General features: G+C 49.3%; 1 protein-coding gene across 13 annotated transcripts; it reads right to left on the bottom strand.

The window, feature by feature from the left end:
* Nucleotides 1-11,093: 11,093 nt before the first annotated feature.
* On the bottom strand, nt 11,094-22,500 carry DNAJC22 (DnaJ heat shock protein family (Hsp40) member C22). Of its 13 annotated transcripts, none has more exons than XM_070621185.1 (4): nt 22,364-22,500; nt 14,669-15,626; nt 13,271-13,452; nt 11,094-12,736 (listed from the first exon to the last, which is right to left on the bottom strand). In XM_070621185.1, the coding sequence occupies exons 2-4, from the start codon at nt 15,506-15,508 to the stop codon at nt 12,721-12,723; spliced, it is 1,038 nt and encodes a 345-aa protein (XP_070477286.1). In that variant the 5' UTR covers nt 15,509-15,626; nt 22,364-22,500; the 3' UTR covers nt 11,094-12,720. The 13 variants fall into 13 exon arrangements, with proteins under 13 accessions (XP_070477286.1, XP_070477288.1, XP_070477289.1 ...); XM_070621187.1 differs by lacking the exon at nt 22,364-22,500 and adding an exon at nt 21,174-21,291; XM_070621188.1 differs by lacking the exon at nt 22,364-22,500 and adding an exon at nt 16,862-16,885.
* Between the last annotated feature and the right edge of the window lie 3,983 nt (nt 22,501-26,483).

The following is a 26,483-nucleotide window of genomic DNA, read 5'->3' as shown; positions in this document are numbered from 1 at the left end:
GGCTCGAGCCGCTCGCCCCGCCCCGTCGCCCGTTCGGGCGCGTGCGCGCCGGCCAGCCAGCGCACAGGGCGCGTGCTCGCGCCGGCGCGAACCCGGCGCCCCGAGCTCCGGGCTGTTACAGCCAACGGGCGCGCGAGCGAGGCCTCGCCGTGAGGCGGCCGCGCCGGGGACCTGCGAGTGGGGAGGCGGGAGGCGGGCTACGGGTCGTCGGGTACCGCTCTCCTCGTGACCGGGCCCCTCGCGCCTCGCACTGCCCGCCGGGCCGCGCGCCTGAGCTGAGGGAGCTCGGGCGTCGCCGGGGATTGGGAATCACGAGGAAGGGAAGGGATTGCAATGAGTGGGTCAGGAACAAACTAAATGGAAGTGGGGCGGGTAGGACGCGCTCGCGTTCACGTGCAGAACGAGCCATGCCCGGAAAGAGCGGGCGGCGAGGGGGTGGGGGAGAGCGCGCGCTGGGAGCGGAGGGCCGAGCTGGAACTGCCGGAAAGAACCGAAACTCCCCCGGAGGTTGCCGAAGGCGGGCGCCTCGAGGGGAGCCTCTCGAGGGCGTTTTCTGTCTACGTCCCGGCTGGGGCACGGTCTCTCGAGCCGTCTTCCCTTTAGCCGTTCATGCCTCCGCCCCCAGGACTTTCCACCACTTTCCCCTCCGCCTCCTTTCCCGGTCAGGTTTTACTCCAAAGGCCATTTTGGAGCCTTCGGCTGCGAGAAACTCCGAGACGTCCGGACTTGGCGGCCGCTCAGCCTCCTGGGAGTCCTTAGAGGCCGGTGCGGGGTGGGGAGAAGGATGCGACCCGGGCCTGGCTCAGGACCACCTCTGGAGCGAATTGAGGGTCCTGTACCCGCCACGTCCACCGACACACTGCCCGAGTCCATTTCTGAGTCGGTTTTCTGGTCTGTTCAGCTGTCTACATCCCTCTATGCGGCTGTGGTCAGTCACGCTGCCTGTCGAATCTTTCCGTTAAATACTCTTCTGTCTTCGTGGTCAGATTCCCAGCCTCCCCAGGGCCAGAACCGTGTCTAATATTCGTGCACCTTTCTAGCCAGTGCTCTGCATGGGTGAAGCACTCACCCCACTGTCACCTGGTCACCCGTCGATTAGGAGCGGCTGCGGGCTGGGAATTTAGACAATGAGCATTAAAAAAATTTTAATCAGATTCTGTCCTCTTGTTCTTATTCTTTGAGGCCAAAGCATCAGGGGTTCAGAATAGGCACCAGCGACAAACCGGAGAGTGTATATGACTGTGTATAGCTAGCCACCGCAGGCACGATGTCGTTTTGGTTTCCACACGTTTGTTACTGCAGTCGCAGTACTTGTAACGGAGTAGTACAGAAAATCTTTACCAAGTCCTCTGGTCTCTTGGTTTTTAACTTTGCATATGGGGGAGGGGGTCAAAAGTCCCCTGGAGCCCACTGACCCCTTGTTAATAATGCCCAATCTAATCCAGCCATATCATTTACAGATCTAAAGGAGCAGAAGAGTAGGTCATCCAGCTAGTCAGCATGTGATGCTTACTATTGAATCTTTGTTCAGAAATTCAAATAGAGGCAAACCATCCAAATATCTGCTCTCTATTCATTCACTAAATTGACATAAGTACCCATGAGTGGTAGGCATTGTTCTAGGCATTGGGTTACTTACAAAGAATAAAACAAGATCATTATCCCCAAGGGAAGTCCCCAGTTGTAAAGGAGGATAAAAGCTATTAAATAATTATAATAACATGTCATAAGTGTTGAAACAGAGAAGTGCGAAGTGGTGTAGGAGCACAGAGGAATAAGTGACTAATTCTTCCACAATTTTCCTTCCTTCTCATACGGAGTAGGAAGAGGATGATATGACCCTGGTTAATGGGAAACTTCCTACTGAAAAAATGGGACCTGAATCAATTGGATCTAAGATCTTATTCCATGATGACTGATTTCACCTACCAAAATTCACTCAGGAAATGCCTTTGTTATAGGCCCTGTTGCTGCTGCAAAACCAATATAGTTTCTTTGGGAGGAAAATAAAGTCCCCACTCTTGAAAACCTTATAGTCTGTTAGGAAAGAATGATGCCATTCCTAAGAGAGCCTCCAGTCTAATGGGAGAGAGTTTTTATATGTGGATATCCTGCTCAAAGAAAAGGAGGTGAATTAAGGAGCAGACCTAGGCCCAATGAATGAGAGCTGTCAAAACATCATTGGAAATCTAATGAGATGAAGAATATCATATTTAACAGATCTCTAAAGCAGAGTTCTGAGTGTGATTGAGTGAAACATAGCTTTGCTAAGTCCCTGGGGTGGCAGTAGGAGTAGGCTCCTCACAAGGATTTTCCTCAAAACACAACGGCCCTCCAAGGAGAGTGGGTCACAGCAGTGTCCTGCTGAGTGGGGTTTGCAAGAGGGGTGCTACCACTCGTGGCCCACCCTCACTCTTTCTCCATGAAGCTATCAACCTCTCTAAAAGGACATTGAACAAAAGTTTCAAAGATACCTTTTGGACCTGGGTTACAAAGATTAATTTTATCGTTGTTCTTTATACTACATAAACATTTTCCACTTTGTATGCTATACTTCACAATAAAACAGAGTGATCACTGCCTGCTTTGAAATAATTGTGAATTGTTTAAAGTCTGTCTCTAAATTATATTGGAGGAAAAGAAATGCTGTAATAAATTCAACATGTAATACTTGCGACCTACTCTAAAGAAAATTAAAAAAAAATTCTGAAATGATTAGAGTAACTGCTAAGGATCACAAAAGATCATTTTGAAATAACATCCATATGTCTCAGTTCAGCCTTAAGGGAATTAATTTATCCCAGGTTACCTAATGATCAAGTGGCAAAACTAGAACTAAAGATAAATCATGACATCATCTTCACCTTGGCAGATATATTCTGCACATATTAACCTAACCTAATTTGATACATTTCAGATTAGAACTTTTCTTGTGTTTTTGTTTGGTTGGTTTGAGTTGATATTTCATAGCTGAAACGATTGATTGCCAGATTCCAGGGTTTGTTTGCTTGTGTGTGTGTGTATGTGAAGAAGATTGGCCCTGAGCTAACATCTGTTGCCAATCTTCCTCTTTTTGCTTGAGGAAGATTGTTGCTGAGCTAACATCTGTGCCAATCTTCCTCTATTTTATGTGGGATGCTGCCACAGCAGGGCTTGACAGGTGGTGCTAGGTCCGTGCCCAGGATCCGAAACTGCAAACCCCAAGCGAACTTAACCACTATGCCACTGGGCCAGCCCCATATTCCACGTTTTTATTAGGAAGTAAAAGAGGCTGAAGTTAAACTATAGTCTGAGAGACATAAAAATTTTATTTATTATCCTGAAGACTTGATAATCAGTGACTGTAATTGAAGAACATGATTTTTTAAACTCTGGTGAACAAAGCTGAAGCTACAAACCACAAGAGGCACAAAGACAGGCAGAGAACATCTCATAAGGGTGTGCTTTCCCTTTGCTTGGACTACTTCTAATACCTAAGAATATTCATGTTGGCAGTCCAAACTGGGTGTCTTAGAAAAATTGGTTTCGGGGCCAGCCCGGTGATGCAGCAGTTAAGTGTGCACGGTCCGCTTCGGTGGCCCGGGGTTCACTGGTTTGAATCCCGGGTGTGGAGATGGCACAGCTTGGCACGCCATGCTGTGGTAGGTGTCCCTCATATAAAGTAGAGGAAGATGGGCACAGATGTGAGCTCAGGGCCAGGCTTCCTCAGAAAAAAGAGGAGGATTGGCAGCAGATGTTAGCTCAGGGCTAATCTTCCTCAAAAAAAAAAAAAATTAGTTTCATGGGATGCTAAATAGATGCTATCTGAAAAAAACTTATTCCAGGTCTAAATAAGTTTGGGAAACACTAGGTAAAATCAAGTTAAACTGGTTTCTTTACTTCCCAGAGCATTTAATATAGTAATGTGCTTTGTTAATATCAAAGTGAACGTACTATATAGTATGCAACTTTCCCCAAGGAGAGTTTTTTCTCCCAAGAGATTTCCGTGCAGGATTAATGTTTTTTTCAACATCCATTCCATAAAGTTCTATTACAGAGGTTTGATTAGGTAAGCATTTCCCATTTTACGGATAACAAAACTGAGGTCCAAAGACATGGGTAATGTACTCAAATTCAGTTGTGTATCAGATGTTTAGAGCTGGAAAAAGCCTGAAATTATCAAAGGTTAAATTGTTACATCACAAAATTGGTGACAATGTCAGAACCAAAACTCAGATTTGAAACATTGAGTTCAGTGAGAGCAACTTGTAGGTTCATAAAAAACTTAAATTTGATCTTTAGTGAATTTGTTTCTATATGTAAGACATAGAACTAATACTGCTTTACAGTAAGTTCATTCATGGCATTTTAGCATGCTGTTTCTTTTTTTTTTTTTTAAAGATTTTGTTTTTTCCTTTTTCTCCCCAAAGCCCCCCAGTACAAAGCTGTATATTCTTCATTGTGGGTCCTTCTAGTTGTGGCATGTGGGATGCTGCCTCAGCGTGGCTTGATGAGCAGTGCCATATCCGCGCCCAGGATTCGAACCAACGAAACACTGGGCCGCCTGCAGTGGAGCGCACAAACTTAACCACTCGGCCACAGGGCCAACCCCTAGCATGCTGTTTCATTTGTACATTCTGTCACCATTTTTTTAAAAATTGATAACGCCTACCCTCTGTAAATGATTTATGGTTTATAAAGCACTCTCATTGTCTCATTGTCTCCTTTGATTGTCTCAACATCCCTGTGATGCAGGCATCCTTATCCCCATGTAACAAATGAGGAAACTGAGGCTTTCAATTGTTAAATAACAGTTTAATGTTTTTTCCCTTCTGCTCCTCAAAGCCCCCCAGTACATAGTTATATATTCTAGTTGTAGGTCCTTCTAGCGCTGCTATGTGCGACACCACCTCAGCATGGCTTGATGAGCGATGCTAGGTCTGTGCCCAGAATCCAAACTGGTGAAACCCTGGGCTGACAAAGCAGAGGGCATGAACTTAACCAGTCAGCCCCGGGGCCAGCCCCACAATTTAACATACTTAGTAAATGAACTGTTAGTTGCACTGGGAGAAGACAGTCCCTCCCCTCAGAGGACTTTAGTATAGTTAAGGAGACAAGACTTACATATATGAGACAGAGAATGATTACCTGACAACATATGAGAAAATCCTTGATAGAATGGTACAACCTAGACAAAACTGCTGAAGGAATTCAAGGGGGAAAGATTACTGGAGATGGAATTAATCAGTGAAGGCATCGTTTAGAGATAAACCTTAAAATAGACTGTAAAAAAAAATGTAAAGATTTGGATTAGCAGACAGGAAAAAGAAGTACAGGAAAGAAGAGTGATATCAGCAAAGGCATGAACATAAGAACAAGAAACACATTGATGGAAAAGGCTTAGAAGGGAGATGGGTCTGAAATGATCAGTCTCTTAGCTGTGTAAGAAAAGTCAACCACTAAGAAGCAATGAGCCCCCAGTCACTGAATGTAAAATAAAACGCCACCATTTGCCAGGATTGAGCAGTTATTTGCTTTCCAACCCAGATTACATAGAAAAGCAGTAAACTTACACTCTCTACTGTAGACCCCAGGAGAGGAAAGGAGAAAGAAGCAAGAGAAGCCAAGCCCAAACTGGTGGTTATGGGTACCACCAGTTACCCATAACTGTAAGGGTACAGTTATTGGGTAACTTACCCATAACTTACTGGCCCTCAGATCTGTGACTGGGAAACACAGGAATAGAAGACATTTCTGTTTCCCCCATACCCTTCTTATTCCCTTCTTGATACTAATTCATCTGAAAGGTGCCTGACCTATTGATGCTCGGAGAAAATGTCCTTTGAGGTGGTACTTGCATAGTCTGGCTCACATGCTGACTTAGTCACTGTCCACAGAAGGATCTTCCCCACAACCTTTCTCAGCCCAGAAATGGGACTAAGGTCTGGCACAGAATGGATTAAAATAATTCCCTTCCAACTTTCACACACAGGGCACTGCTTTATTCTGTTGAAACTTGTCAGTGAAGTTTAAATCCAGAAAATTCAAGGTCTTGCTTAAAGCTATAATGGTTTGCAAATAAGCAGATGGACTATGGAAAGGGTGGATGAGAGGTGGGGAGAAAGAAGAGAATTTGGAAGACAAGGAAAAGGAAAATGAAGAGACCAACAAATTATTGAAATGAGATCTCTTTTAGCTGGAATCCTGTGTAAATTTTCTGCTGTAATTATTCAAAACCCACCTTAGCAAAACAAACAAAACCAGTTTGTTGAACGAGTTTCGATCTCTTGCAGTGATTAAGAGAAAGAGATGGCAAGGAACATAAAGACAAACAAACAAATCAGCTGCTCAGGATGGGAACTTCAAGAGCCAAAGCAATGGCATGAAATGTGTGTTCCAGCAAAGCTCTAACATGAACTAGACTGCTCCAGAGCCCCTGAGGAGATCAAATGACAACTGAAAAACACATCCAACTTCATAGCTGTTCTCTCCTTCCCAACAAGAGGGGAGGACTGAACTCTGGGAACAAACCTGCTAAGGAGGTGCCACTACTAGATCCTAAAAAAAAGTGAAGGAACATATTTTACCCTTGTGACAGCCTTAAGGCGCCATCTGCAGTTCTTAGCTAAGACTGCAGTAAACCCATACCTTCTGCTAGCTTATTAGGACCACCCACTGTTTAAGAGAAAAGAAAACAAAGAAATACTAAATTCAAGTCGGGGAGTCCTCAAAAGCCCCTGGGTCCTAGTGTAGATGCAAACATAGCTTTACGACACAGTGCCTAGGAGAAGATGTAAGGGCCTTATTGGCTATAAGCTCAATGAGCAACAAAAAAAAGCTAATAAATTCCTAGACTGCTTGATTTAAAGGATGATATATTGTCCAGACCTTGAGAACTTAATAGCCCCACAGCACCCCGTTCTGTCTGAACACATCTGAGAATTGCATTTAGTTCTGGGCACCACAATTTAAGAGCAATATTGACAAGAGCCATAAAAATGTTCAAACCCTTTGACCCAGTAATCCTACCCACGGGAATTTAGTCTGAAATAATTCAAGAGAATAGATGAATTAGAAGCATGAAAATATCGATGCAGCATTCTTTATAACAACAAAAATATATATATTAATAGCCTAAATGTCTCCCAAAAAGGGAATATTATATAGCATTAAAATATAGTGATGTGTTATTTGAAAAAATATGTATGTAATGATAATGCATGCTACAACATGGATGAAGCTTGAAAACGTTATGCTAAGTGAAAGAAGCCAGACACAAAAGGAGACATTGTATGACTCCGTTTATATAACATGCCCAGGATAGGCAAATCTGTAGAGAGAACGTAGATTAGTAGTTGCCAGGGGTGGGGGGAGGAGAGAATGGAGAGTGATCATTAATGGGTACAGGGTTTCTTTTTGGGGTGGTGAAAACATTCTGGAATTAGGGTTCCTGGTTGTACAACCTTATGAATATACTAAAAACCACTAAATTGTATACTTTAGCAGAATGAATTTTATGGTATGTGAATTATATTTCAATTATATATATGTACATATGTGTGTGTATATATATATGAAGTCTTCATAGTAATATATATAAATGCTCATAATTCAATGAGGCAGAAAAACAGTACAAAATTATATCCCTGATGATTCAATCATGTAAAAATTAATCATGCACATTTATGGCTGAGGACTAGAAGAGAACATGAATAAATGAAAACAGACGGTTTGATACAGGTGAATTTTTTATTTGTGGGGGAGACAGCAGCCATTATATTGTTCTCTGAGCAATTAAATATTTTATTTTCTTCCCAAGACAGTGTCCACAAGAGGGCAGACAGAAGATGGCAAACCAAACCATTTAACACAAGCCTCAACTAGAAAGTTAAGAACCCAAAATCCAGTGTTGAAAGCAATCTTAAACGTCGTCTAAGTCCAACTTCCTTACATTACAAGGAAAAAACTGAGGCCCCAAATGGTAAAATGGCTCATCTAAAGTCAGCAGGCTTGTCATGCAAGAGGCAGAAATAGAACCCATCTCCTCACTTCTCCATCCGTCCTCTTTCTACCAAACTACAGTGCTTACTCAAACAAGGCAATGTTTAATCTGGAAAAGGGAAGATTTAGAGGGATAGGAGATAAAGGGCAGGTTCTCACCAAGAAAGAGGTTTTTGTTGGTTTTTGTTTTTTGTAGCAGAAGATACCAAATCTCGAAAGAAAATACGAGGAAGTTATCTTCAATCCAATAAAAGAACTTTTTAACAATTGAAGATGTCAGAAAGGCGGGACATGTAGGGGATTCCTTACTCAAACAAAAGCCAAAATATCATCTCTGAAGCAAGCTATTCTCAGGATTCTGCACAAGATAAGTGCTAGAGGTAGAGATCTTCTCAGTTCCCTTCCAACTCTTTTTAAAGGTCTATAAATTTTTTATTTGTGGGAGTGGGAGAATAGGAAATCCTTGGATTTCATTAAATCAGCTCAGCTGGAGAATAAAGAAGGCCTCTGACTTGCTAATGTCTTCGCTTTTATTATTATTATTATTTTAGTGAATTTCTGCTTTCAGCTGATTTTCATAATGTCAGGTCCTTTGGAAAGCCCATCCCCAGAAAATTTTCTTCAGGATTAAAAGGTCCCAGGTTGGTGGAAAAGCACAATTCCCTTCCAGAAGTTCTAAGTTCATACGATTTTGTGCCATTTCTTTCTTTTCAAAAAAAAAAAAAGGCTGTTTGGGACAACATGGATAGACTTTGAGGGTATTATGCTAAGTGAAATAAGTCAGAAAGAGAAAGACAAATACCATATGATCTCACTTATATGTGGAATCTAAAAACAAAAACAAACAAGCAAAAAACCCCAAAAAACCAGCTCATAGATATAGAGAACAGATTAGTGGTTGCCAGAAGCAGAGGGTGATGGGCTGGGCAAAATGAGTGAAGGGGGTCAAAATGCACAAACTTACAGTTATAAAATAAATAAGCCATGGGGATGTAATGTCCAGCATGGCGACTATAATAACGATGTATTGCATATTTGAAAGCTGCTAAGAGAATAAATCTTAAAAGTTCTCATCAAAAGAAAAAAATGTTTCTGCAACTCTGTATAGTGATAGATGTTAACTAGACTTATTATGCTGATCATTTCACAATATATACAAATATTGAATCATTATATTGTACATTTGAAACTAATATAATGTGTGTCAATTATACTTCAATAAAAAAAAAGTGGTAATAGAAATAAAATGTCATGGCTGATAGCACAAATTTATGTCACAACAGTCAGAATTTAAACTCCAGTTCGGCCACTTAAAAGTCACTGGGTAAATTACTTAATGTCTCCCTATGACTGTCTATTAACCTATACAGTAGAAATAAGAATAACCTTCTCTGAGGAGTTGTTGATGGAATTGCTTGACATCACCACATGTACTGTGCTTAAAAAGTTACCTAGAATCTAGAAATAGTTCAATAAAAGGTTATTGTTATTCCTTAAAAAAAAAAAAGGCTGGCCTACACCACTGGCTATTAGATATATGAACAGATGTCTTCTGTGGGTGAGTGGCTAGTCTAATCCTGGTAAGGACTCAATTTCAGTACCTGCTCACAGGCCAGGACAAGAAGGAAGATTAAATCCAAACAGTTTCATCAAACAGTCTTTCCTCCTAAGAGGTAAACATTCTTTAACCTCTTTCTCACTTCTCACCTAGCACCCTGGCCTATACCCACAAAGCTCTCTCCGGTGGAAAACTTAATACCAATCCACACTAAACTGACCAATGGGGTTAGGAGTTGGGCAGCAGACCACCCATGCTGTAGCACTTCCTAAACTATAAATACCTCTGCTTTTCTGCATCGAAGGACTGAGACTCTAGATGTCAGAGCATGCCCTCCCTAATTGAAATGAATCTGCCAAAAGATGACAGGAGAGTTCTGCAAGGAGGATCTGCAGGTGAAAAGAGCCATCTTACAAGCAGTTCCCCATTTCCTTCCCACAAAATTCATCTCACTCTCAGAGTTGTCTCATTCTGAGACCTTCTGCTATTACAACTGGCCCAGAGGGGTTCTGCCCCATTTTAAAACTACAGCCTGAGAAAGGCCAGACCCAAACCACTTCCCTGGTTCCCCATAAACCGCTAAAAAAGGGTGGAATTTTCTTTTCTTAATTATAAAACAAGACAGTCTAGAAAAGAGTTAGAGGGGAGAGGGACTACCTGTAACCCCACCACCACAACACAATCCACCATTCCTCTTTAGTTCTTTCCAATCATTATTTGTGAGCATTTATGCAGTGACTTACAGGACCAGGAGGAAATTTTTTAAAAAATACAAAATACACTAATACATTCTAGGAAAATTCAGCTGTACAGGTAGAACTTTCCTTTTATACCAGTTAACTCACTAGACACTCAAGTCCTATTTCTTTACATAAACTGAAAAGGGGGTAAGGAGCTACTAGTTATATCTGCTCACTCCACAAATGCTAGATCACAGCAACCCTTGAACCCTACCATACTATTATCTCAATTTTAGAGGAAACTAAAGCTCTAAGAAACCCAAGATCACATAGCTAGAAAATTGTGGAAGCACAGTCAAATCCTAATCTTTCTGACTCTAAAATTCACACTCAAAGTCAAAAGACAAGTCAGAGACTGGGGGAATATCTACAACACATATAACAAAGGATGACAGTTCCTAACAAGCAACGATACTAACAAAATAGATTCAGAGAGACAAATAGGAACCCAAGGTTTTCAAAAATAGGCAGATGATATGATCAGGCAATTCACTGAAGAGGAAATGCAAGTGCTCAATAAACATTTGAAAAGATGCTCGACTTCACTAGGACTCAGAGAAGGGCAAATTAAAGTAATTAGATACTGTTTCTCACCCATCACCTTGGCAAAAATTTAAAAGAGTGATAACAGTCCGCGCCAGTTACAAAGAAAGGGACACTTTCTTACACTGCTGTTGAAAGTGTAAATTGTTAAAAATCTTTTCCAGAAGTTCCCTGATACAATATCAATCAAAATTTAAAATACACATTCTGTTTGACCCTACATTATCACTTATTGGAATCTAGCCTCAAAAAAACAAAAAAGCACCAGTACACATATTTAAAGGTATTTATTGTAGCATTGCTCGTGTTGAAAAAATAGAAACTGCTCATCAATAGTTCCCACTTGAATAAATTAAAATATATCCATATTTTTGTAACAAAAACTCAATAAAATTTGAGAACAGTAAAATAATTTTCCAAATCAAGTAAAGCCCCTAATCACTCTTTTGTCTTTTTTCTTATAGACTATTTTTAATATATTTACACTTTGCAGATGTAGTACTACATATCATGTTAATAAGTTACTAATTAATAGCCTATGAAGGGGCCCACCCGGTGGTGCAGCGGTTAAGTGCGCAAGTTCTGCTTCAGCGGCCGGGGGTTTGCTGGTTCGGATCCCGGGTGCAGACATGGCACCGCTTGGCAAGCCATGCTGTGGTAGGCATCCCACATATAAAGTAGAGGAAGATGGGCACGGATGTGCGCTCAGGGCCAGTCTTCCTCAGCAAAAAGAGGAAGATTGGCAGCAGATGTTAGCTCAAGGCTAACCTTCCTCAAAAAAAAAAGGCCTATGGAAATGCCTCATTAAAATTCCATGTGATAATTGAAATTGTTAAGTACTTTTCAGAGAAAATGTATATCAATTTTTGGCAACTTTAAAAACGTGTGAAAGTTAATTTGGTCTTGAAATCATGGTATATAAGTTCATTGGCAAAAAACTTTTAAAGTTTTTTTATATATGAATGCAGAGAAAATACATCTACAAATTTCATTCCTCTCAGTTACTCAGACTATTTTTTTAATCTATAGGGAATACTAGCCAAAATAATTCTACTTTTAAAAATATATACTACTCAGAGTTAACTTCCAGAAAAAAAGAAAAAGTGTGAGAAATGAACACATGAATAAAGACAAGCAAGAAAGCTGATTAAAGGTACATAATTTTAGCATCATAGACTGTTTCCTCCACACTTGGCTAGTTACTTGGTAATTAAACAAGGCCCCTTAAGATGCTCAAGCTGCTGGTTCCCTATGGTTTACCCAGAGTCTCCATAAGGGCTTATAAGATATAAAATCATGAATTTTTCCATGAGTCCCCATAAAACAATGTCATCTGTCCTTTCGCCAATACCCCAATGCACTCTATTTACACTTCTCATGACATTTAGTTCAAAACACTGAACAAGGCAGACTGTGATATCTGTGTACCTGTGTTATTATTCCCCACCAGACTGTAAGCGACTAGGGAGCAGGGTTTTTAGCTCAGAATCAGATCCCAAGTTTTGGGCAGACCTGAGAGTTCAGCCAGTCCAACCCTTCATGTAAAGTGTAAGGGCTCTCCACAACACTCCTCCAAGCAGAAGAGTCTGTGATGGGGGAACTACCTCTGCCCCACAGCAGCTTGTTCCTTCTTGGGGAAAGTGTAGCTCCTAGAAAGTTCTCCTATAAATGGAATTAAAATACTTTTATTGGGGCTGGCCCGGTGGCACAGTAGTTAAGTTTGCACGTTCCGCTTCGGTGACCTGGGCTTTGCCGATTTGGATCCCAGGTGCGGACATGGCACGGCTTGGCATGCCATGCTGTGGTAGGCATCACACATATAAAGTAGAGGAAGATGGGCACAGATGTTAGCTCAGGGCCAGTCTTCCTCAGCAAAAAGAGGAGGATTGACTGCGGATGTTAGCTCAGGGCCAGTCTTCCTCAAAACAAACAAACAAACAAAATACTTTTCTGAAATTTTGAAATTTAACCCCAGACTTACCCCTTGGTAATCCAGAGAATAGATCAAATCCCTCTTGTCACAGAACAGCTTGTGAAATATTCAAACTTTCATATTTTCCCTTCAATCTCCTAACTCAGTTCTTTGTACGTTAAAAAAAAAAAAACGTTAAATAACCTTCCTCCATCACTCATCAAATTACCAGGAGTGGGATAATGTGGGATATTCTCTAAAAGACATTTTATTTGTTTTATAATATGTCCTTCATTTCACTCTCTGGTTTAAAGAAAAAACAGTCAGGAATACAACAGCCAAGAATTTAAAAATTCAAAACAAAAATACATTCTTCCACCATAATAGCTTTCCCGCCCCTTGAAGGTTTTCTCATCTCCACTGCAACCACAGTCTTTTTAAAGCTGTTGGGATGCCCTGAATGGGCAAAGCTGGGCTGGGACAAGCTGCCCGGCTCTGCTAGGAAGAGTCCATCCTCAAGGGAAAGTTTCTTCTCACCTCGAGGATCCCCTGGGCTTCCGGGGCTGACTCAGGACTTCATATGCAGCCTGGATCTCCAGGAAGTGCCTCTGAGCCTCCTCTGTCTGGTGCCGGTTGTGGTCAGGGTGCCAGATCTTCACTAGCTCCCGGTATCTCCGATGTACTTCTTCATTTGTTGCCCCCTCCGAGAGACCCAAAGCCTTAGGGAAACAGAAGCTAGCAAATGAGAACCTCCTAAGTGGTCAGGGCACCGGGGTCTCTCTCTGCTCCCTTGCTAAATCTGGCTGTAGTATCTCCAGAATTGGCTTCTACTTGTCCATGGGAAAGATCTAGAGCCTCAGATTAGAATTCCAGACTTCTGAAACATGGGCAGGCTCTGGATCTCATGGCAAGAACCAGGATGTGCCTTTAATCACAGCTGCCCATTTTCCAACCTGGGACTTCGCACCCCTGTCAAGACCTCTTCCTTGCAAGAGAAATGAACATATATGTCCACCAAAGACATGTACAAGAATGTTCATGGCAGCTTTATTCAGAAAAGCCCCAAAGTGGAAACAACCCAATGTTCATTAACAATAGAGTGGATAGGTAAATGGTGGTATATTCATAGAATGGGACACTATACAACGAAAAGTGAAAACAATTGACAACTACATGCAACAGTATGGATAAACCTCACAAACACAATGTTGAATGAAAGAAGCCAGATACAAAAGAATACGTATTGAATGATTCCATTTATACAAAGATCAAAAATGGGCAAAACTGTGGGGCTGGCCTGGTGGCATAGTGGTTAAGCTTGCACGCTCTGCTTTGACAGCCTGGGGTTTACGGGTTCGGATCCTGGGCGCAGACCTACACACGTCTCATCAAGCCATGCTGTGGCAGCACCCCACACACAAAATAGAGGAAGATTGGCATGGATGTTAGCTTAGGGCCACTCTTCCTCAAAGATTGGCAACAGATGTTAGCTCAGGGCCACTCTTCCTTAACAACAACAACAAAAAAAGAATGGGTAAATCTAATCTATAGATAGAAGTTAGAATAGAGGTTCCCTTTGAGGAGAGGAGTATAGATTGGGAAAGGGCATGAGGGAACCTTCTTAGGGCTGGAAATATTCAATACCTTGATCTGAGTGGCTGTTACATAGTTCTATATATCAAATTAATGCACTTTACTTATGTCATACCTCCATAAAAAGTAAATAATATACACATATCATTTTCCCACTCACTATTAGAGCCTCTGCACCTTCACCTTCGCACACAGAAGCCCAAAGAAGCCAGGACACCCTTCTGGGGCCTGACCCAGCACATGCGAAAACAGTTCTTCCACATAAGGGGGATCAGCTCCAATAAGGCTTAGCGTAACTCTCGGACCGGTCCCAGAAAGGAATGAGAAGGAAGAAAGCCTTACCTGGTAAGCCAGCTGACGCTTCTCGTCCTGGAAACTGCGAACAAACTCATAGAGCTTCTCCCACTCCTGGAAGTAAGTGCTACTGAAGCCAGGATCCCCCACCAGCAGCCTCCAGACTCGATAAGGCAGAAGCAAGACAGATTCCATGAGGCGGCCAAGGAGGGGGAAGAAGCTGAACCAACTCAAGAAGGAGTCAAGGGTCTCTGCCACATAGCTGAGGGTGGCAGCTGTGTTGCAGAGGGCACTGTATGCTAGCGGGCCCGTGAAAGCAAGGTAAGCCAAGCCTAGGCGGTAGAGTCGCACACTGAGAGTCTCAGAACCAAATGAGGCTTTGTAGCGGCGATGCTTCTGGGCTGTGATGCTGGCAGCCAAGCTGATGGGCAGGATGGCTATGGGGCGGCCATAGAAGAGAGGAGAAGTAAGAAACGCCGCCCCTAGAGTATTCTTAAAGTCTGAGGTCTGGTTGCCAACAGCAGCCACCAGCAAGACTCCTAAGCCAATCGCCAGTGGGAGGCCTACAATATAGAAGTTGGCCATGAAAGAAAAGCTAATGAGAGCCACAAGGCCAAAATAGATGCCCACTATCATCTGGGCAGCAAAGCGAATGAGACTCAGGGGGGGTGTCCTCCGTCCTGAGCTCTGCCTCTGCCCCTGGGCTCTGTTGGCCTGAGCTACAAAGCTTGGGAGCTTCCAGAACTCCCAGAGCCAGCCCACCCCGCCACCCCCCAGGGTAAGCATCCAGAGCAGTGCATGGCTGTCTCGTCCCAGGTACAGGTGGTGGAGCCCAGCAGGGCCCCCTACAGCCCAGAGGGCATAGGTCAACAGGAGCCCCTTGGCCATCCTCTAGAGAAAAGGTTTCAGAACAAGTCCAGCGGCACCTGATGTTGCTCAGAGTGTAGAAATCTGGGATCCTCTGTGAGAATCATGTCCATCATGGCCCCAGAGTTATCCTTAGACCCTAAGAGATGGGAAAAAGCAGTCATAAGATTACACTCAGGTCCTAACACAGTAACCATTTCTCCTTCCAATATCAGTGGAGTCCAGATCTTCCTGAGTGAACCTGAAATGCTGGTTCTCCCGTATCCTTCAGTCTAGCATCTCATTTCTGTTTTTTTACAACCAAAGCAACTCGATATTTAGGGGAGAAGAATGTTTTAAACGCTTTCAGTTGAGTAACTGAGAACTCCGCACACGGGACAAAAAAGCAAAGCTTAAATTTCAGCCCTCCCCTCAGACCACTGACTACCCCTCCTCCCCAAATGACCCATGAGGTGGTGGGGGGGGAGTGAATAGGAGTGAATACAATGCCCTTCCAAGTCCTACACATTTTGAAAGTCCCCTGCCCCACCCCCAACTCTGACTATGGCTGCACTCAGACACCTGGCCAAGGTTTTAGCTCCTCTCCAGCCTCCCGTCTCTCCAGGTCACGAGTCAAACTTGAAAGAGGTCTTGAATTCCCTCCACTTAAACAGCTCAGGAAAGCTACATTTTGATCTAGACCCTGGCACCCCATAATTCAACCACCTCCTTCCAGGGCAGACTTGGAAAGTCTCTCCAAAGCAGCCAGACGAATCCCCAGAATATCAAACCAGATGCCAAAGGTGTACCTGCCAGTCTCTACTCTCTGCGTAGTGTGGGCCTCAGGAGTCAGCACCCGCTAGCCCCTGGGTAAGCGGCCGTACCTGGGTACCCCGGCTCCCGGACCCCGGCGGATCAGTCATTTCCTTAGACCACAGAGTCAAAATGGCCCCTCTCACTCCGCTCCCACTGCCATCCAAATGGACTTTGTCTTTCAGTGTTTGCTTTGTCACGGAAGTCAGGCCGTCAGGGCCAGGCCCCTCCCTAATGCCCTCCCCAGGCCCCTCGGATCACCTTCCAGCCTCGAGCTCCTCTCGCCCGCCCTCTCGGATAAACTGTCTAAGGTTTTCCCGGCGTATCCAGCCTCCCCAGGCTCTAAGTGACAGGCGCAGCGCCCCGCTCCAGACCGAGCACACCTGCACCGCGGCACCACAACCGCCAGGTGGCGCTGCCGCTTACGGCCGGGCGGGGCCGGGCGGGGCCGGGCGGGTCCCCAGACTCACCTTGTCCAGTTGCCCCGGCAAAGCAGCCGAGGGCGGTCCCCTATAAACGCAAAAATAGGCCCTTGATCGCCCCTTTCCACCCCTTTAAATGGGAGAGTGACTCCTCCCTCACCTCGGTCTGCACTCTCTTCTCTCCCTACTCCGTTGCTCTTCAAGACTGCCTCAAATGGCTCCATTTCCAATTCCTCTAAGGCAGAGTCACCCACGGTCAGGCTGCAGAGAGGGGACCCCTCCCCGAGTTTGCCTCACTGCCCCACCTCCAGGCCTACCAGTCAGGGGGTACTACATCTAGACCTGAGCCTAAGACCTGAGGAGCCTCCCAATCCAGCGGGAGCCCCAAGTCTGCTGTATCCACTGGCTGTGGCGAGGAGAACCAGGAGCAAAAAGGGGTTGGGGGTGAGGGGCGTCCCACCAGGAGAGCGAGGCGCAGCCCAAGAGTAATCTGCCGTCCTCCCGCCTCGGTGCTGGCATGGAGCTGGGATGCAAGATGCCTTCATTTCAATGTCCCGGGCTCCAATCCTGGTTCTGCTATGTGACCTTGGCAAGTCATGCCGCTTCTTGGGCCTCTTTCCGCCTCTGTAAAGGAAATGCTTGGATCTCCAGCGTCTCCCAGCCTCCACTTGGGGTGGTGTGGGCCTGGGGGGCTTCACCCATGTCGCCTCCCTGCAGTTGGCAAAGAGCTTCTGTTCCCTCCACACCGCCAGCCCCCTCGGTCCTTATCCCGGCCAGGGGAGGGAATGCGGCTCGCCGAATTGCCCCTTAGGGCTCACTGAGGGGCCAGGGCTGGGAGGGGCCCCAAAGCGACGCCGGAGCCACCAGCTGGGGGCGGGGGCGGACAGGGGCGGTGAATAATGAATGAGACTTAATTGGGCCCGCAGTGCGTGGCGGCGAGCTAAGCTCGGCAAACAGCGCGGGCGGCGGCGGCCGCCGCTGGACAAACAAACTCGCTCCGGGCGCAGGGAGCGGGGTGGGGGAGGCAGCGGCGGCAGGGGGAAGGGGCAGGCCGCCCGGGCCCCTGGGCCGACGCGCGTGGCTAGCTTCGAAGCCCGAGGAACCCAGGAGCGCGGGGCTGTGCTGCCTCCCAGAGAGTGGGGGTCGCGGAAGGGGCTCAGGGCTCGATCTCAGGAAGCCAGGACTGGAGAGGAAGAGAAGAGGCTTGTGCGATGGGAGTCAGGGGCCCAAGGGCGACACGAGCCCGAGGAAAAGATGGAGAAATGAGTGGAGGGCGGAGGAGAGGGGGAGAAGTGAGAGAGGAAAACGCGCACCAGAGGAGGGGCTGCAGCGGGGTCGGGGCGGGAGAAGAGCCGTTACCGAGAGGAAAGGGAAGAGCGATGGAAGAACAAGCGAAGGGAGGCGCGAGGGGCCGGGAGAAGACGAACTGGAGAAGAGTCAAGGAGAGGGATGGGAGGTGACCGGAATGAGAACGACAGGGCGCCGGGGCGGGCGGGAGGCACCCCTGCCTCCGCCTCGCCCCGCCGCGCTCCCGCCCTAGCGCTCTCTCCAGCCGCCCGCACTCACTTTGTCACAATTACGGGGCCGTCACTCGGCCCGGATTGTTTTCCCCAAATTGTTGTTCTATAAACTGGCGCGAGGTGGGGAGTGGGGGGAACTGACAAGCTGGAGCGGGCGGGGAGGGTCTGAGCTGCGGTGGGGGAGCTGGAGGCGTGTGTACCGCCAAGCGGACCCGGGGTGGGCAGGTGAATCCAGAGACGTTGGGAATTGTGTTGCTGCCCTAGCCGCGTCGCTTATCCCTCTTTTAACCTTCCTGGCCCTTCTCAGCCTCGGCTGCCTCGGTCTCCCCAGCAGAGAACTGCGAGGATTGGCGGGCAGGGGCGTCGGAGCCGGTTGTAGATGGGGCCCAAACTTCCCTGCTCGCTCCGTTCTCTTTTGTTCTTAACTATCCTCGTCTCTGGAAGAGGGGGTCTATTCCAGCTCAGCCGTCCCCAGATCGCCCTCGGGTGCCTGCTCCCCCCACCGCGGCCGTCCAGACTCCCACCCTCGACGTGCCTGGGACGCCCCCTGCCCCGCCCCGCCCTCCAGCCCCGGCTCCTCGCCGCTCGGTGACCCACGCCACCTTGCTGTCCCTCAATTCCGCAAACATCTGTTGCGCGCCCACTGTGAGCCAGAGCCGCGCCAGCCTCCCTCCCAACTCTCCCCCGCCACCCTCCCCTTCCCGGCCCGCCCGACCTGTCGGCTTCGTGACAGCCGCCGCCGAAGCCCAGGCCCCGCGGGAGCGGCCGGAGAGGAGCCGCCGCATGGCTGGCTCCGACACCGGCCTCCCCGGCGGCTCCAGGGGCAACGGAGGGTGGCGGCCGCTGAAGCGAGACCGGAGCCGGCCCGCAGAGTTGGCAGAGCTGGGCGGGGGAAGGGGGGAGCCCCTGAGCGGGCTGGTCTCCCGGTCTCTAAGGCCTGTTGGTCTCCTCATTCCATTGCGCTGGGGTTCGGCCGGGGCCGGGACCCGCGCTCTGCGAGGTGGGACGCCGTTGGCTCCCGCGCCCCCTCCCCCCATCCGGGTGATTTACACGCGGGCTCGGCTCAGCGGCCGCTTCCCAATCAGGAATATCGACCCCGGGCGGGGCCCCCGGGCCGCATCGATCCCTCTAAGGCTCAGGATTTAAAAATGTCAAATTTGCCTTTTCCAAGTGGGCGGAGGGTTCGGGGCCTGGAGGAGGGCGGCTTGCGGGGGGTTGGGGGTGGGGGTGGGGAGGGCGGACAGCCGGGCAGGGTCCAAGGTGCCTGTGCCCTGAATAAGAAGCGACCCCCCCTTCCCGGGCCCTGATACTGCGTGGCCATCCTTGGGTTGCAGTTGCCCCTGGAAGGGAGCAGGAAGGTAGCCCTACTCCTTTTCCCCATCCACATGAGCCTCACTGGTGCGCAGGGGTATTCCCAGAGGGAGAACAAAGAGACACCTCAAAATGTAGGGAGACAGATTTGGAAGAGATCCCTAAACGTGGAGACATGCAGACACAAGGATGGGTGCAGAGACAAAGGTCTGGAGGCTCCAAGAGATACCCTAGCTATGAAGAAGAACAAGTCAACGGAAGGGTGGCTGAAAGACACAGTGAACAAAGCAGGGGACCAGAGAGCCAAAATCACCCCAACTCTCTGCCCTATAGACCCAGGAGATTCAGGCCTGGGGAGGAGGCCATGCTCAACCTTTTGGTGTGTTTGAGAGTGAGGGAAGGGAGTAGAGACAAAGCCAGGTGATGAAAGAGAGTTGCTAGGGAGGAGGAATTAGATTATCATTAGCATTATCCTCCCAAGGTGTCAACTAGTAACTGGACCTGAGATCCAAAAGGTAAGGGTCCCAGGGGCCACTAGCCCTGGCCCCAAAGAGGTGGGCTCTCTTGTGGGCCTGATGGTCTGCCCCTTCCCTTCTTGAGATCCACCTCCTCCTCTCTGACCACCACCTGACTGGGAAAACCAGATGGGTTGGAGACCACACTTGTATTGCAGACTGTTTGTATATGCGATGGAGATTGTGTGTATGTGTAGGGGTGTGGACTGTAGAAAACTGGTACCACTTCCTTCCCCAGGACTCAGCGACTAAGTCTTCAAGATTTTGTGGGGGGAAAAAATTCCACTACTTTCAGGAGGTCTGGGGAAGGGACGATTTGAGGGGGGGGGGTGCGGGGGGGGGCAGGTGGAAGAATGCAGTTGTCCAGACCAGCATTCTCACAGTTAAAATCTCTCCCCCGACCCCCAGCAGCACACCTCAGCTGTCACCGTGCACACTGCCATTTCCTACAGAACTGGAGACAGAGAGCTGACAGCAAGTGGTGTGTTTTGGGGGTGGGCACAGAGACAAGCAGGGAGAGGTGGCGGCTCATCCTCAGACACAGGCAGCTCACACGTCCACTGACAAAATCAGGCGGACACATCCCTAACACTGACACTCACAGTCACTGGTCCCCACTCCCGATCCACACCCATCAATCCTTGTCACACACAGCACCTCTGTGTGGGCAGACACGCGCAATTCCTCCCAGGTCAGGCTGAAGCGCCTAGTCCTAAGGCCTGTCCACATCGTTTCTTGACATCTTAGACCTTAAATCGCCTAACCTGAGAAAGGGCTTAGGTCCCGCCCCCCTGCTCCCCAAATTCTGCAACCAGAACCCTCCTACAGCTGAGAGACCGAGCTCAAGGAAGTCAAGTACCAGGGTCCAGGGGAAGAATCGGGAGCTGACCGGGCGTTGGGGCTGTTAAACGTCTCCCTTTCTCTCCCTCCTGCCACTGGCCTCTTTCCTCGCACGTCCACTCGAGGCCCGCCCGGTCCGCCGCCCGCCTGTCAGGCGAGTAATGAATGCGAGCTCCCGGCCGTGGGCCCCCCCCGGAGTCGTTCATCACTGCCAGCACCGCCCACCTCTCTGCCTCCCGCCCGGAGGGCCAAGCCAGCCCGGCGACGAGGGACCCACTCCCCCCACCTCGACCACTAATTGTCAGATTGAGATGTTGATTTGTCAGCTGGGAGGTAGCGCCGAAGAATCCGCTGTAAAAACCCGAAGTCCTTGAACTTCTTCTCGGCTCCATTCGGGTTTGCCCAGCCTTGGAGCTTTTCTGGATTTGATGTGGATGGGTTGGATTTCACTTAAGAGTCCTGGGAATAGAAGCGTAGTATCATTCTATTCCGATAGGAGGCGCATCAGGCTACAGCCCCTCAGTTTCCCGAGGGGGCTCGTCCCGGCCGCAATTCCCCTTGTACAGACCTGAGGCCCTAGAGCTTCGTCCCCCAGTCTCTCAGCAGGCGGAGCCTGGGCCACCATCCTTCTCTCTCCTGCGGCTAGAGTCCCCGCTTCTGCACTGGAAGTCCCCAGGTAGGGTTCCCCAGGATGCCTTCAGGGAACGCCCGGGGCCATATCCTGCCCTCTGTCCTCTGGGGGCCTCCAGCCTCCCGTAGTCCCGCCGTCCTCCGTTCTCCCGCAGGAGGCGTCCCTCCTGCTGCCCTAGGTGTAGGTCCGCCCTTGCCCTGCCCTGGGTGCCTAGGCTGCAGTCCCACACCCGGCCTCTCCCCATCTCCGGCCGCCGAGCTCCCCGGGAGGCGAGCTGAGTGACGGGCGGCCAGTGATTATGCGGAGGGGGGAGCGGGGTGCGCCGCGGGCGGCAGCGCTGACCCTTCACATTTCCGATCCGCCGGGACCCTCATCCATCCGAAGCTGCTCTTTGTCTGGCCGCCTAATTGCCGGCGGACAGGATGGATGGCGGGACCGACAGCCGCGGAATCCCTAATAAAGGCCGCGGCCGCCGGGGAGGGAGCGCGAGAAGGAGGGGGAGCAAGAAGGAAGGGATGGAAGGAGGTGGGAGGAAGCACCGGGCCGCGGCCGCCAGCTCACAGCCGCTGCGCGGGGCGCACACGGGAGCCAGGCCCGCCTAAGGTGCGGGAGCAGGAGTCCCGGGCCTACTCGAGTCAGGGCGCGGAGGGGGTGGGGCTCGTTAAGTCTCCTGCTTTTCGGAGAAGAGGAAAGAGCTAGGGGCCCCGGACTGAAAAAGCATCCTAAGGCCGACCCCGCTTAGCCGAGCCCTCGAGGCTTCCAGTTTGGCGCTGCCCCCCGGGCTCCGGCCTCTCACCAGCCGGGGCCCCTCCCTCGGCTCCCCGCACCACCCCTCCTCTGCTCACCTGTCGGTCTCCCAGCGCGGGATCCAATATCCCAGCGGAGAAATGAGGGGTCTGACAGCTGTCTGTGCGGCCTCTCGCCACATTTCATTAACTGGAGGCTGAAGCAGGCTGACGGTGGGGACGAGGGGGGAGCAAAAGGAGGTGGAGAGGCAGGCTACGGGGAGGAGACGCACCTGGCCAAGGGTCAAGGGCTGCGGAAGTCAGACAGCAGCGCGCTCTCTCCTGACAGACGCCTTGGAAGTAACCTTTACCACCTCCCTGGGAGCCAGGAGCCAGTCTTCAGCCCTGTGGGCGCTGTTGCGGCCCTTTGAACCCGTTGCTGCATGGAGCTGCGGTGCCGGGCGCTCCGTGCGGCGGAAGAGCGGAAGCCCTAGGCCTGGGGGCTCACTCACCCTCTCGCCCGCGGCTGAGGCCTGTGGACCCTCTGTGCCAGGGGACAAAGCTTGCAAGCTCTTTGGGCATGACCGTTCCCCCACCGGTTGTGGGAGGAGGAGAGCGACCCTCAACCCTCTCGGTCAGCTCTCCTCCCTTTCGCCTCTTGAGCACATTTTCCTCCGGTTCGTTTCGTTATTTTCTCCCTCTCTTTTCTATGCCCCCTCCTCCTCCGGCTAAACAGCCCTTCTCCGCAGCTAACTTCGGCCTGCCGACATCCTTTAGCTAACAGTTGAGCACCTGTTGGGTGTCAGGCTCCATAGTGCTGAGGGTGGAGGATGGGGGACACACTGAGTCAAGGCCCTGCCCCTTTGGCCTCATTCTTAAGTCTCCCCTGAGACCCATTCATATCTCACTCCCCACTCCTGTCCTGCTTCTCTCCCCCATCCACTGCCTCCACACCATTTCTCTTCTCCAGGGCACTGAGACAGAAGCCAGGAGATCAGAATTCCAATTCTGGGGCTGCCACTTACAGGGCGTTACAGCACAGGCCATTTCTCCTTTCTAGGCCCCAGTTTCCTCATCTGTAAAATGTGGAGACACTATATCCACCTCTCAGGGGTGCTGCCAGGATGCAGCGAGAACTTGCGTGTAAAAGCCCTAAAGTACAGTAAGCCCTTAATAATGTTATTTTCCTTTTCGTGCTACCCCCATCCTCTCAGGTGGGCAAAGTTCTTTTCTATTCATACTGGGGGTGCGGTACCAGGCAACCCAGGCTGCCTCCATGTCTATGCAATCGTCGATGTGGGAGCTGAAAGCCAGAGAGTGTGTACAGAGTCGGGGAGAACCACACCATGAAAGACACTGAAAGGCGAGGAAGCAGAGTGTGCTAGAAAAGAAAAGAAAAAAAAACAAAACCCACTTCCTTAGATCCTAAGGTAACATCAGCCAGCTGGTTCCTCTCCTCTTACAGATGAGGAAATTGAGGCTTGTGGAGGTTACACTGCAAGTGGCAGGGGCAGATCGCACTGCCAGGATCTTCCCTCTCATGAGCCCCCTGTTGCTCATCTTCTCACCTCCTTTCTTCCCTTGAGAGAGTCTGGGTTACTGACAAGGAGTGTGGGAGAAGGAACAAAAAAAAAGAGAACCTTCAAGGAGCCAGGACCTTTCCTCTAGACTCATAAAATTTTAACAGGAAAACTTCCTCAGAGTAGAAGGTACACATCACATGCAAATCATATGCTAATCACATACTAATCCAAAGTCTGGTTCTCAGAACTCTGACACACACCTAGCTGTAAGCCCTGGGGCAAATTTGGGGGAGGCCTCTGGGTTCCAGGACAGGACAGGACAGGTGGTGATGGGTTCCATTAGGGTCTGGTTAAAGAGTTAGGATTCATTTTAGGAGTAGAGAGGAGTCAAGTCTATAATTTGGGATTAGGGTCAGGGTTAGTGCAGAGTCAAGGGTAGAGGTTAAGGTAGGATTCTGACTGGGTGGTGCTTTTATTTACTTTTTTATTATTATTTTTTTAAAGATTGGCACCTGAGCTAACAACTGTTGCCAATCTTTTTTTTCTTTCTGCTTTATCTTCCCAAACCCCCCTGGACATAGTTTTATATCCTAGTTGCAGGTCCTTCTAGTTGTGGGATGTGGGAGGCCACCTCAATGTGGCCTGATGAGCGGTGCCATGTCAGCGCCCAGGATCTGAACCCTGGGCCGCCGCAGCGGAGCGCGTAAACTTAACCATTCCGCCACGGAGACAGCCCCTGGGTGGTGCTTTTAAATAGGGGAGCCTAGCGGACTCCTTAAAAGCTTCCTCTCCCCTCCCATCCCCCTATCAGCCTTGTCCCCACCTCCACTGCCCCTTCTATGTCCTTCAGCATACCCTTCTTTGTCTATTTCCCATACCCAACCACACCATCTCCCTGGGGCCTTCCAGTTTGGCTGCCTAAGCAGCTCTGGGTAAATCGTCCCAGACCCCACACTGGGCCCCACTATTTCCTCTTGAGCCCAGACACTTGACTTCTGGCTCCAGGAGCACTGGCTGGCCTTGACCCTACCCAGGTCCCTCCTCGACTGAATGTGACAGCTGCAGGGGAAGCAATAAGGACCTGGTGAGCTGGCAGCTTCATTCCAGAGTGTGGGGAAAGAGCAACAGAACATGAATAAATTCATGGAGCTGGCCCCTCGGCTCCCTGTGAGCCAAGCCTGCTCCCCCCACCACACACAACCCACTGCTGCCTGCAGCCCTGCTGGTCACCGCAGTTCACAGCCTGGGCTGGGGATGGGAGGAGAAGGGAAGCTCCCGAGAGAAGAGGGCTGGGACCTGGAAGGGGCTGAGGTGAGGGGCTCAAAAGGAGGGCCTTGGTGAGTAAGAGAGTGGGGTGGGGAGCCGAGAGAGCTCTGGTGACTGAGGGATGGGAGGGGAGAGAGGAGGAGGAAGGAGACGGGTGGTAGGACCTGGGTTGATGGGGCTTAAGGATGGGGCAGGGGAGGCCCGTGTGAGCCCCTGCCTGCTCTCTCCTCTCTGATCCATCCATCATCCAGCCTGGGGAAGCAGATCTGGAATTAAACATGCAAGGGGCAACATGGCCCTCAGCCCCCCGAGGAAGACAAATGGCGACAAAGACCTTGAATAAAATTTGTATTTATGGTTGGAGGAGGAGGCCCCTCCCCCACTGACTGCCAATCCTTTCTCTCCTAACCCTTTCAAGCACACAGGGGCCTCTCTCCACACAGGCCCAGCCCCGGCAACCTCTTTCTCCCTGTCCCATTGTGGGCTGGAAGGTGCAGGGAAGGGGAACAGGAAACAAGAGATGAGGACATCACCTTCCACCCAATAATCATGCCCCGGCGTGCCCTGTGCCCACCTTTTTACACAACTGATTCCTATACATTACAGTCTTGGCTTATCCTTATCCTAGTCTCAAAGAGCTCCTTTGCAGCCGTCCACCTGCAGGGTCTCCAACTCCAGGGACTCATCCCCACTTTTGCCCCAGTCCTGGAGTCCCTTCTGCAAGCCTCTGGCCCTGGGGTGCCTATGAGCAAGAAATTTCCGGCAGAGGAGGCTAGACCCTAAGGAATGATGCAGCCATTAGCTTTTTCCCTGGACTCTGACACCTCACAGAGAGGGATCTAACAAAGCTTGTGTTCCCTCCGGGTCAACAGAATGACAGACACAGTCACCTCTCACAGGAGGGTGCCTAACACTTAATCTGCATTTTGGTTATGTTAATTTGCATAACTTCAAATCCCTCCCCCAAACATTTATTATGTGGGGTCCTACTTCTCTGGGTTTCCATCTAACCACAGACCTTTGAGGAAGGGAGAAGGGGCAGAGATCCTGGGGCTGGACAAGGTGTAGGACTAGGGCAGGGGTGGGGCTGGGCTGGGCTGGGCAGGGCAAGTGCGACTAGAACTGCGTTCTGACTATTTCTCCCCAGTAGACTGTCTAAACTCTTCAGTCCTGAGATAGGAGGGATGGCATTCCTGGGGTCCCACATTTAGGGACTAAGAGGAAGACATATACAAAACCTCCCTTGAAACAGCCCTCACACACACACATGCAACGACAACACACAATCTGCAATCCCACTCACCCAGGGACACACGAGGCCGGGGTCCCAAGGCCATGTCCACACTTGCCAGCACACTGTCACAATGCACAGGCCCAGAGCCTACCACTCTGCTCCAAGAACCGCCCCGCCCCCGCGTCTTCCCCACAGTTGATATGTCACATTGGAGTCC

This window comes from Equus przewalskii, chromosome 5 (genome assembly GCF_037783145.1).
Source record: "Equus przewalskii isolate Varuska chromosome 5, EquPr2, whole genome shotgun sequence".
Lineage (NCBI taxonomy): Eukaryota > Metazoa > Chordata > Mammalia > Perissodactyla > Equidae > Equus > Equus przewalskii.
This window is presented reverse-complemented; position numbering and strand designations above follow the sequence as displayed.

What these genes read in the sequence shown, in the direction of transcription:
- DNAJC22 (XM_070621185.1), bottom strand. Translation starts at nt 15,508, where the DNA reads ATGGCCAAGGGGCTCCTGTTGACCTATGCCCTCTGGGCTGTAGGGGGC. An exon ending in AGCGTCAGCTGGCTTACCAG is followed by an intron (nt 13,453 to 14,668) that starts GTAAGGCTTTCT and finishes TGTTTCCCTAAG; the next exon opens with GCTTTGGGTCTCTCGGAGGG.